The following is a 12341-nucleotide window of genomic DNA, read 5'->3' on the forward strand; positions in this document are numbered from 1 at the left end:
GGGGAAAAGGAAATATCATCAACCACTGCTCTGCAAACAACAGCTAGGCACTTATGTGGATGGATTCCAATTAGGTAATGATTTCCCTCGGATCTTAGGATCCATATCTGTCTTAAGGTTCAACGATAAAGAACAGAAAAGACCTCAGCCAAGAAAGGATTTTTAAAAAAATTTTCTTTTTAGTTGCAGATGGAATACTACCTTTGTTTTTATTTATTTTTATGCAGTGCTAAGGATCAAACCCAGTGCCTTACACGAGCTAGGGAAGTGCTCTGCCACTGAGCTACAGCCGTAGCACCTCCAAGAAAGGATTTCTTTAAAAAATATTTTTTAAGTTGTAGATGGACACAATACCTATATTTAATTCATTTATTTTTATGTGGTGCTGAGGATAGAACCCAGTGCCTCATTTGTGTGAGGCAAGTGCTCTGCCACTGAGTCACAATCCCCCCGCCCCCAAGAAGGGATTTTGGAAGGCTGGGTGCAGTAAGCTGTCTGGTGTTGAATTAGAATCATGCCAAGTTCCTATTTCTGTCTTAATTCTTCTAGCCCTAGGGTCTGTAGAGGAGCTCTTACATGATCTGAAAATCCTACCTGAAGCACTACCTTTGAAGCACTGGGAGAACCTCAGTCTCCAGAAGGCTGCCCTTGCTGCATTTACACTACATCCTAGTTACAGGACTTCCCTTGTTGCCATGGGGAACCAGCCCAGAAACACAGAAGGTCAGTCACCAACACCTTTCTCATATAGACACTCTACTGGAGTGAGTGTTCTCCCCTTTCCATGCACCCCTCCCTGGAGCACAGTTTGCCTCTCCTTTCATCTCTCTGGCTCTCAGCTCTGCTGAGAGGAACAACTGTTCTTGACCCAGTTGGAAAGTTTTTCACCATTGGCAGGTTCCTACAAACTCTTAGCATTCAGAGAGTTTCTAGAGAATAGTTGACGTTTTCCTGTTTCTTTGCTGTGGAAACTAACTTTACTCCTGTTCCACTGCTTCTAGCTTTCTCACTTCATACATTTCTGACTTTAAAGAACATTTCTTACCTCCAGGGTAAACCCTGATTGGGAAGGATTCTGTCCATTTTTATGAACTGGTGCAGGTATCTTTATGAATCTTTTACTGAACCTAGTATAGGCTGCTTTTAGTTTCACAGATTTAGGAGTTGAAAAGTCAAAAAGACAGCTAGTTGTGTGGATAAGCAAATGGTTTAAGGAAAATACCCAGATTACTATTGATTTGATCAGGCTCAAGTATTCACAACAGCAGCAACCCTTTTATCTACATAGAACTAGGTGCAGAACTATAACAGACTAGACTAAAAATCTACTAAACTGTTCAATCTATCAGATAATACTGTTGATCCTATAGTAGTAATAATTAACAATAGATGGAATTTGTATTGGATAGCCCCCAAATAAAAAAAAAATTCAAAGCAAAAAGCTTCCCCTAAAGTCTAACTCAACCCTAGAACTTATTGTACAGAGTCCTAGAAAGAAGGGCAAGGGAGATTAACACTGAGCAAACTTATCTTCTCATTTAATCCTCACAATAACTCTTTGAGGTAGGTCTTACTGTCACCATTTCACAGATGAGGAAATACACATAGGAGAATTAAATAACCAGTCTATTTATTATTTACAGTTAATAAGTAAACAACAGAGCCATCACAGTGATACATGCTTATAATTCCAGCTACTCGGGAGGCTGAGGCAGGAGAATCATAAGTTCAAGGTCAATCTCAGCAACTTAGTGAGACCCCTGTCTCAAAATAAAATAAAATAGGATGGGGAAGAGCTCAATGGTAGAGTGAACTTGGGTTCAATCTCCAGTATTGCTAAATTCTAGCTCCAATGCCCCGAGATTCCAGCAGGTTAGTAACATGTTCCATAGAGCCTTTCTTCACTTTTCCATTAACATACACATGATGGGAACCATCTGACTTGGCAATATTCTAAACCATTTTAATGGTTTCACTTAGGAAATTATGGTGTACTATAGTTTAGATCTGGAATATACCCCAAAGCCCAGCTGTTAAAGGCTTGGTCCTCAGATTGGTGGTATTGGGAGGTAATGGAAACTATGAAGTGGGGACTAGTAGAAGGTCTTCCAGTTACTGGCATGTCCTTGAAAGGTAAAGTGGGACCCCAACCCCTTCCTCTTCTTCTCTTCCCATGTCCTGGCTGTAGGGTGAACAGCTTTGCTGCACCACACTTCCCCTGCCATGATGTGCTGCTTTGACACAGGCTCAAAAGCAACAGAGTCAACTGACTAAGGACTGAAACCTCTAAAGCTGCAAACCAAAATAAATTCTTTCTCTTTATAAGTTGATTGTCTCAAGTATTTGTTACAGTAACAGAAAGCTGACTGACAAGTGGGATATTCCTAGCAACAAAGAATGAATGTCAGAACACAAGTATAGAAACAAACTGAGTATTAGAAGAACACAGGATTTGGTATGTAATGAGTGGATTTTGTCAGACTTGCAGTACTTACAGATCTGAAAAAGCTAGAAATTCCTCTGGAAATTGTTTCTTCACCACAAGTTTCCAAATGGCCACGGAATTACATGACAGTTAGAATTTAAGAATTTTATGATAGAGCATGAGACAGGACCTAGAATAGGATGACTAGGAACTGTTTTCTAAATTATTAAAAATATTTGCTTGTTTATACTGAATTTAGTTAATGACTCACAGGTCTGATAGGGTCACAAAGTAAGAATTCTGCCTATTAATAGATACGAGCTAGTCCCATTGCTTAAGTAAAATGGATTTTCTTATAATAGTGATACCAATGTAGTTCTGCGTTATAAAATATTGGGTGTGAAGTGGTGACAGATCCAGAGGGGCCATATGAATCATTTCTAGAAATAACCAAAACCAAAAAGAAAGTAACTCAAGCTCATCTCAAAGATAATAAACATTACCCATCAAGAATTGATTCACGGCAACAGTACAGGTTGTCAAATTTCTGTTTGGTGACTGAGTCATTGACATTCATGGCTGGGACACAGAGCTTCCCAGCTTTGGACAGTTGGTACAGCCTGGGGATAAGAAAAGTCAAGAAGAATATAAAACAATGAGATGTTACAATCTTCTGTTGGTTTCATATCAAATCCTAAAAATGTATTGAGGAGGTGGGCTTGAGGGCATGAGACATGACAAGTTCCATCCTGTTAGGTGGATACTGAGAAATGAAGAATGTGTTTTAGAGGCTACATACTGCTTAGGAATAAAGACCTTATCCAAAAGTCATGTGAAGAAAATCCTTGACCTAACTTTAAGGCCTTAAATGTAAAAATTTTAAGTTTCATACTAATTTTACTTTACTCCCCCCCCACCCCAGCTTTTTTTGTTGTGCTGGAGATTGAATCCAGGGCCTTGCACATGCCAGGCAAGTGCTCTACCACTGAACAAAATCCCCAGCCATGATTTTCCTTTTTAATTATAAAAGGAGTAACTAAGTACAATCTTAAAAATCATGCATAATCTCACTATTCTAAGGCAATAATTTTAATTTTCAAATAGTCTCAAATTTATAATGTCCATATACATACCTATAAATATGCATATCTATGAGTTTTATATTAAGTTAGTCATTAAAATTAGATCTATTTGTTTTATTCAAAATTCATACCTTCTAAGAGTCTAAAGTTTATGTTATAACTTATGATTTTGTATATTCAAAAAGTTCATGAGACACTGAAGTAGTCATGGTGGCTTATTCAGAATTTTCTTCCCACAAATTTTATTTCATAAGGTCTTTGTGGGTGAATAATTGCAAACAGAAATGATTTCAAATTTTATTAAGGGAATCATGTTCATTTGGGAACAGAACTCTAAGTCCTTGCTCTCTACATAAGCAAGTAAACTCTGTGAGGGTACAGTTTTTGTCTGTTTCGTCCACTATCAGATCCCTAGAACCTAGAGCAATTCACTGTAGAAGTTCAAAAAACATTTGTTGAGTAAATGGATTTGTCCAAAAAAGAACAAGCTCTCACTGCTTCACATGAACTAGAAAACATGAGAACCTCATTTGTTTTCCTTTCACTATTTTGTTATTTGTTATTTTCAAAAAAAGTGTACAATCTCAGATCTCATAGCAGGATCCAATTTTTAACATAATATGTTCTATAAGTACGTGATTACAAAATTTAATATCTAGGCTGTATGAAGCCACTTTTGCTCATGTTGAATCTTACCTATGGACTCCAGTAACACTCTCCTCGACTATGCCCTTGATTTTCTTAAACATATTGGGGTACTTTTTATAAATCCAGTGAGTAAGATCCCCTCCATCATCCAAGATCTGCAACAGTAAGCATCAGTAATGTTATTCATTTTGCTGAAGATTCAAGAGTTCTCTGGGTCTTGTGTCTCAATTTCTAGTTACCTATTTAAGGACATTTAAATTTCTCATATGGTCATACAAAGTAACTTAAAGCCAGAGCTAATGTAATAATCTACCAGTAATGATACTCAAGTAAAAGACAACAAGGGGGTGAAAGGCCAATTGCAATTCTCATAGCCAAATGACCCTCCCACATAACACATCTACTATATTTCAATACCCTGCAATATGATGAGGATTTTTCTTTTTATGGGTTGACAGCTTAAGTGGTTTTCTAACTAGTTCATGAATGTACGAAGATATTCACAAGCCTAAACTTCATATAGCTAATTTCTATAGGTTAAATTCGGGACTCTAAATATATTCAATCAAAGCTTAGCTTAAATTAAAGGATGAATAATTAGTCTCCATCTCAAAACAATGGTTTATAAAACTACATTTGTTAATACTTTACTTCTCCCAAAGTAGAGGCACTCTCCCACCCAATGTATCAGGCAGCATTGTTGGGTTTTGCCTAGCACAACCTCACACTCTGTATAAACCAAATTAAAAATAACTAGGAAGCCGTGCAGCATGTAGGTGTGCAAGCATGCCTCTGAGCAGCTCATCACTATTTCAGGTTGGGATTAAAGATAAACACAATGCTGTGCCCACTGGAGCTTTCATCAGCAGAGGAAAGCTACTGAATTATAAATAAACTGAATAAAGATCAGCTTAGAATACTATCAGGCCCTAGGCTATGGCACTTGAGCCCTTCACTGGGCTATCAGAAGTGTGCTTGGCAGAACTTTCTAAATTGTTATGCCCATCTGTCTAGAAAATCCCCAGAGCTGGCACGTGCCCATTTTACAGTTCCATCATATCAACCCTACCACAAGTACTAAAATGTCATCCTGAACCCCGAAGTACACAAACTCCCCAACTTCATGTCTACCATCTGGTCTTTTTCACTTCCAATCTATTTTCTCTAACTTACTCAATCTTGGTTGAGAGGAGAGACCAAGATAGGGCTCACATTAGAACTCTTATCCTCATTCCATACTTCAAACAGAAACCCTCAGAACTGATGCTCTAAGAAACCCAAAGGATTTTCTGAGTTTCTCTCTCCCTTTTTGCCTGATGGAATCCCATGAGATTTTCCGTTTAGCCTCTAATCCCACAAAAAAGATCAGAGACAAAAAGGACTGAATAATTGTAAACTCTCTGGTCAGTCCCTCCATTCTTATCTACTTTTCCCTTTTAACAAAGGTATATGATGTAGGCTATCCCTAACATTTATATAATGAATGTAGCTCACAATTTTCCTCATGTAATTCTATTATAGAAATTCTGTTCATCAGGGAATCTTCCTAAGGTTGGAAAGCAAGGAAAAGCATTAGATCTTGACAGGGTCCAAAGAAGCACAGGGTCCTAATTTTTCTGGGGTGACAACTATTTTTGTCCTTGTATAATTTTCCTTTATTAACTTTCCAGCTATTTGTGCTGGCTCCACATTTCATAAAAGCTCTCTGGGTTAAATACCATATCCTCCCTGTGTTCATGACTATAAAATTAGAGTTTTATTCCCAAGAGAAACCCCTTGGCATATCTTCTCTAGTGTCTGCCAGTCATTACTCTCTTCTGTCTGTCAGTCATTACTCTCTTCTGTCACTGTTAAAATTGCTAAAACGAGGTGACTCCTCTTAGAGCCACTGTATTATATCCCTCTGGGATACAAAAACTTTAACCCAGCTTCATCAAACCAGCACCTGATGCCATGTGACCTGGACTACAGAATTCAGAAAAGGCTGTTTCTCTGTCCTGTACCAGGTGAAGCCTGCTCCATGGTCTTTAGCAATAAGCAATGGTTTCTTTTTTCAGTGGATTTTCTAATTTCTCCTCTCACTAATATGCAGAAATGTTTGCAAAGCCGGGGTGCCTCATACTCAGTGTAGCTTTTTGCCAGTATGTGAATCTAATGTGCTATCAGCCTTCAAGATTTGTTCTTTTACAAAAATGAAACAGAAATAAAAATGAAGCAAAAATTTTTAAAAAATCCCAAACTTTGCTTGGTCATCGTTTTTAGGCAGGAAATGAATAAAGAGAAGAAATTTGAACTTGGAAGATCTTTGGGTATGCTATAAATTCAGTACATTAATTCTTTTGAAAAGCTCAGTACATCAGGAGCTGGGGGTTTTCATTTATTTAGTGTTTTTGGTGGTTGTTACTAGTGTTGTGGGGTGGGGGTAGTGGTAGGCAGTGGCAGGAGATGGAAATGCATTACCCTTGCTTTTAAACCAGCCAATGCTCTTGGGCAGCATGTTAATATTACTGAGAAAAATGAATGCTTCCAAATGATCAGTACCAACAATTAAGTCTCTGAAGTTGTTTGTTTTAAATATTTTGTTTTAGTTGTAGTTGGACACAATACTTTTATTTTATTTTTAGGTGGTGCTGAGGATCAAACCCAGGGCCTTGCACATGCTAGGTGAGCGCTCTACCGCTGAACCACAACTCCAACCCCTAGTCTCTGAAGTTTTAAGAGGTTCAATTCTCTTGGGAACCCAGGTACCTCAGATAGAAATAGAGCCATTTTCCTTCCTTCTTGTTGGGAAATCCTCTCCCAGGTCATAGAGCCCTCCCTACCATCATCCTATCGAACACACACAGAAGTGGGTTAGCAGAAATCTGACCCACCATGTTTGGCTGCCAGCCCTCCACGTTCACACATCTGTCAATGCACCACCAAAAGTCATCTTCTGACTCTCCTTTCCAGGCAAAGACAGGAAATCCTATGAAAAAGGAATAAAGAGAAACCAGTAAAGGTTGTAAAAAGAGCTGACTCCCAATTTTTGGCAAGAAGGCACTGATTTTCCCCAATTCTAAACACTCTCAATCTTGTTATATTCCTTGGACTGACTTTCTTCAATGATTAGTATTGCCTTCAGCCCTTTTACCCATTCTTTTATCTTTGATGGTTATTTTGTTCTTGTTAGCCCAAAGAGGATAAGCGTAACAGGAGTATGATGGTTGTTAAAAATATGACTAAAGGGAAAAAAGAAGAAACCAGAAATGAATACTTCTTGACCCAATCAAACTGGCACTCTTAACATTTCCCAACTGCACTTCAATCTTTGTTGCTTCTATAATTTAGTCATCCCACCCTCTTCATCAGGAAAACTCTCATACTTTCCTCCATCTGCTAAAATGTTTGCTTCATGTCATAGCCCAGTTAAGTGTCATGTTCCCAATGAAGACTGATTAACCCAGTTGGAAGCAGGTGCTCAAGGAATCCAAACTTTTCTATGTCTATTGTATGTGTACTGAATATGAATTCATGCTCAGTTGTCATATTTACTACATATGTCCTTGTAATATCATTATTTATGCAAATGTATTATCTCTCTTCTAGTACAGTGTAAGATTCTAAGGGCAAAGATATTGTCTCATTTGTCTCTTTTGGGGGACGGGGGAATCGAACCTGAAGGGCCTCTACCACTGAGCTACATCTCAAGCCCTTTTAATTTTTTAAATTTTTAGACAGTGTCTTCTCACAAAATTGCTGAGGCTAGCCTTGAACTTGAATTCTTCTGCCTCAGCCTCCTGAGTCCCTGGGATTTCAGGCATATTGTACTGCACAGGGCCTCATTTGTTTTTTTTTATCTCTTTTTTTAAATTTTATTTATTTTTATTTTTATTTTTTTTAGTCATACATGACAGCAGAATGTATTTTGACATATAATACATACATGGAATGTACATACATCAATCATATTGTCTATTCTGCTGCCCTTCCTATCCCTGTTTTTTTTTCTCTCTTAAAATAAGATAATAAACATTTGTTGGGAAAGAAAAGCAATGATACATATGTACAACTCATTGGGCTATTCATTTAATGTTTGTGTATTTTTCTATCATATGTACATCAATAAAATTTTATAAATAAATGTTCTACCATGCTACCAGCGCACTGGTTTCATTAAAGAGGTTCTTGGCATAAAAGTTAGCTAGTGAGATCAAAATAAACACACAGACTCAATTACCTTTTTCTATGACCAGGTCCGAGACGGCTCTCACCTCTCTGGCTGACACCTCGAACCACCCGGTAGGGCAGCAAGGATTAATCAGGGCTAGCAGGAGAGAGAGGCAGAGCACGCCAGGGAGTGGCTTTTTATTGGGGAACAAGAAATTCAGGGGAGAGTTCCATCCAATGAAGGTCGAGGGGGGCAGCACTCCAAGGTCAGGGTCAGTGATTGGCCTCAGGGTCAGTGGTCAGTCACACCCCTACACGGACAGGCTCTCGCACCAGGAGAGGGTGGGGAAAGCTCCGACACAGTTTAGCCAGAGCGCCTCACACCCAATCCGGGAGTTGCCCAATCACATGTGAGAATGGCTTCCCACATAAATGAATATAAACAACAACAACAAAAAACCACAAATGAAATGCCAAAAGTACTAGCAAAAGGAGAGACATGCATGCTGTGTAGGGCTTTTCCAAGGGCTCTGACATATTGCTTGGTTCCCTGATCTGTGCCTTGCACCAGAAAGTGAAGGCAGGAAGCTGACAAGGCCCATACTTCCCTATTTCTTTTGTCCTTCAAGTGTCAGTAGATGTTATGATCAAAATTAATTTGCCAGGTCAAGTCCTCTTTACTGCTGAAGCAGAAATACCAAACATCAAACCAGAGGAAACTATTGACTGCAAAACCTGCAAGGCCACAAAACTATGGCTGAAGCATTCTTTTCTCTAATCCACATTATCTTAAGACAGCCAGTAACATTCACCAGTGTTCTATTTGTCAAAGTGGAGCATGAATAACAGAATATTACATATAGGTACATATATGCCAACTACAAAAGAACAAAGTTAACTAGATTGTATTTGACAAGAGAAACCTAGAAAAAGAGCAAACTTATCAAGAACAGGGATCCATTTCTTACCAGGCAGATGCTTTACTGTCAATCTTTCTAAAACATTTATATACAGACAATGGCATTTCTGGGAGACTTACGTCAGCCAAAGACATTAGAAAACAAGCAAAAGAACTTACCACTTTCTGCTAGAGCAGCAGCCACTTCATTGAGAGTGGAATAGATGTTACAGGCAGCCCATCGGCACTGTGCCCCCAGAGCACCCAGAGTTTCCATAAGCACCTGTGTTAAAGAGAAGACAGGAGATGAACAAGCTTATACCAACATATATTTTTTAATAATTATGTGTATGTGTGTGTGTGTGTGTGTGTGTAGTTGTAGATGAACACCATACCTTTACTTATTTATTTATTTACTTATTTATTTTTGATACCAGGGATTGAATTCAGGGGTACTAGACCACTGAGCCACATCCCCAGTCTTATTTTGTATTTTATTTAGAGAGAGGGTTTCACTGGGTTGCTTAGCACCTCACTTGAGATCCTCCTGCTTCAGCCTCCCGAGCCTCTGGGATTACAGATGTATGCCACCACATCTGGCTTTATTTATTTTTTAGGTGGTACTGAGAATTGAACTCAGTGCCTCACACATGCTAGGCAAGTGCTCTATCACTGAGTTACAACCCAGCCCAAGTTTATATATTTGACAATGAGAAAGTACATCAGGAATAACAGACCAATAATTTTCAAACCATGCTCTATAGAACCTCTCCAGGAGCCGGGGACATGGCTCAGTGGTAGATCACTTGCCTACCATATGTGAGGTTCTCGGTTTGATTTCCAGCACCATCAAGAAGAAAGGCAAGAAGGAAGGAAGGAAGGAGGGAAGAAATGATCAACAGAACCTCTTCAGTTTTCTGAACACAGGGCAAGGCAAGAGGCTCCAGCTGAATTCTATGCTTCAACCTACTTGTATACTGAATCTGCATAATATTTCATAAAACTAAGGACTTCAGAGACCCCCTCCCTTTTTTTTTTTTTAAACAAAACATACACTTACAGTTCTGCTTCTGCTTAGGATGCAGAAATCAAGAGAAACTTCCACCCTAACAACAAGAAAAATCTGGTAATCTATAAAGTTAAACTTCAGCCCATCAAAGAGCCAAGGTCGTAAAATGACCAAGTACACTGAACTCCCAAGAGTGATAAGTCTTTTTTTATTTTTTAAATTGTAGTTGGACACAATAACTTTGTTTTATTTATTTTTATGTGGTGCTGAGGATTGAACCCAGTGCCTTGCATGTGCTAGGAGAGTGCTCTTCTGCTAAGCCACAACCCCAGCCACTGATAAATCTTTTTAAGTAGGAGGGAAGATTGTTTTGCCTTTGGCAGAATATGGGAGGAATAGGTGGTACTGAGATAAGAAATAGCTGCAATACTTGAGATAAGAAAAATTAACTAAAATTTTAATTAAAGGCTAAGCATTGGCTAGGCACGGTGGCACATGCCTGTAATCCTGGAGTCTTGGGAGGCTGAGGCAGGAGGATCGAGAGTTCAAAGCCAGCCTCAGCAACTTAGCAAGGCCCTAAGCAACTCAGTGAGACCCTGTCTCTGAATTAAAGACAAAAAAGGGCTGGGGATGTGCCGGGTTTCTGTTCTCGCGACTAAAAGGCTCAGGGGTCACTCTAGTTAAACTGGGCTAACTGGGCTGCACGAAATAACCACACAAGAGACACAAATACCTTTTTCTTTGGGGTTGCTGTGACGGCTCCTCTGACCTTAAGGGTCCGCAGAAAGAGAGAGAGAGAGAGAGAGAGAGCACGCGCTGACCCCTTTTATTGAGGAGAAGCTATTCAAATGAAGCAAGGGGTCAGGTTTCAGGGGGCTGAGTCTATCTTCATGATGTCCACTGTCAGCAGGTTGACTGACACCTGGGTAGGCCACACCCAAGGGCACAGTAAGAGGAGGGGACACACACAAGGCACTTCCATGGAAGATTCTATCCTAAACAGGGCAAGGGGTTATATTACAAAGGAACAGGTGAGCATAGCTTCACCCATGGGGCTGTAGCAAGACACACCCATTTCTGTGACTGAGCGCCTCAGCACCCAGCTGGGAAGTGTAACTCAGTCACCCATAAGGTTGGCCTCCCACAGGGATGTAGCTCAGTGGTTAAGCACCCCTGGGTTCAAGACCTAGTACAAAACAACAACAAGAAAAATAAAAGGCTAAGCATTGGAAAGTTTGTCATCTGGATTTCTGGAGCCCCAGTTAGACATGAGGAGTTTCACACGCAGAGAGCTGATGGCTGGGCCCAGAGGCAGGCATGGAACCTGGGCATATTTCTATATTTTTCTCACTGTAGGAAGAAGAATAGGATTCATGACTGTCTTCAGGTACCATGTAAAGATTCAGTGCTCCTGAGGGAGGGCAGAAACAAAAACTCTCTGCTTCTGGGAGAGTAGCAGGGAACCCTCTTGAGCACAGGACAGTTCACGGATCTGCTACCTCTCCAGGAAGGGCAAAAAACATCTTTTGCCTGAGACTCCCACAGGTACAAGGCAAAATCTGGCTGCTACATAAAAGAGAGGCAGGAACACTGCCTGCCTAACACTGATTGGACTCCTCCAGCCCTCACCAGGAGGCTGATCCTGGGAAACAAAGAGCAACCATTTGTGCTATAGTGGGGGCAGGCACTTGAAGACAGAGTTCCCTGTAGAATACATATACTGAAGCAGTTGAATGCTGAGGGTGATGGCAGAAACACTAGAAAAGCCCTCTGGAAGTAAAATCAAAACGCAAGGTAACAGTATCCCACTGCTAAAGGAATTTGAAGCCTTTGATGCACAACAATAAAAGCTAAATCTAGTTCAATTCATAGCTGTAACAAAAACTAATATGCTGTCACTCAAAAAATTTTAAGGAACACAAAAAAGTGACAAAAGTAAGCCAGGTGTCAAGAATTAGAGCCAGAAGCTAGGAGTGGTGCCCGAAGTAGGAGGATCACAAGTTCAAGCCAGAGTCAAGAACACTGTGTGACTCTTCTCAAAAATAGAAGGGATACCTGGGCATAGTGGTGCATGTCTATAATCCCAGTGACTCAGGAGGCTGAGGCAAGGGGGTTGCAAGTTCAAAGCTA

General features: G+C 39.9%; 1 protein-coding gene across 6 annotated transcripts in view; it reads right to left on the reverse strand.

The window, feature by feature from the left end:
* Ahcyl2 (adenosylhomocysteinase like 2) overlaps positions 1 to 12341 on the reverse strand; it is a 187016-nt gene that overhangs the window by 23389 nt on the left and 151286 nt on the right. For all 6 annotated transcript variants that reach the window (XM_048786938.1, XM_048786937.1, XM_048786941.1 and 3 more), the window contains 4 exons: positions 9383 to 9485; positions 7029 to 7123; positions 4204 to 4310; positions 2929 to 3045 (listed from right to left, as the gene is read on the reverse strand). In XM_048786938.1, coding sequence (XP_048642895.1) covers positions 2929 to 3045; positions 4204 to 4310; positions 7029 to 7123; positions 9383 to 9485 — 422 coding nt within the window. The remainder of the gene's footprint in view (positions 1 to 2928; positions 3046 to 4203; positions 4311 to 7028; positions 7124 to 9382; positions 9486 to 12341) is intronic.

This window comes from Marmota marmota, unplaced genomic scaffold (assembly GCF_001458135.2).
Source record: "Marmota marmota marmota unplaced genomic scaffold, marMar, whole genome shotgun sequence".
NCBI classification, from domain to species: domain Eukaryota; kingdom Metazoa; phylum Chordata; class Mammalia; order Rodentia; family Sciuridae; genus Marmota; species Marmota marmota.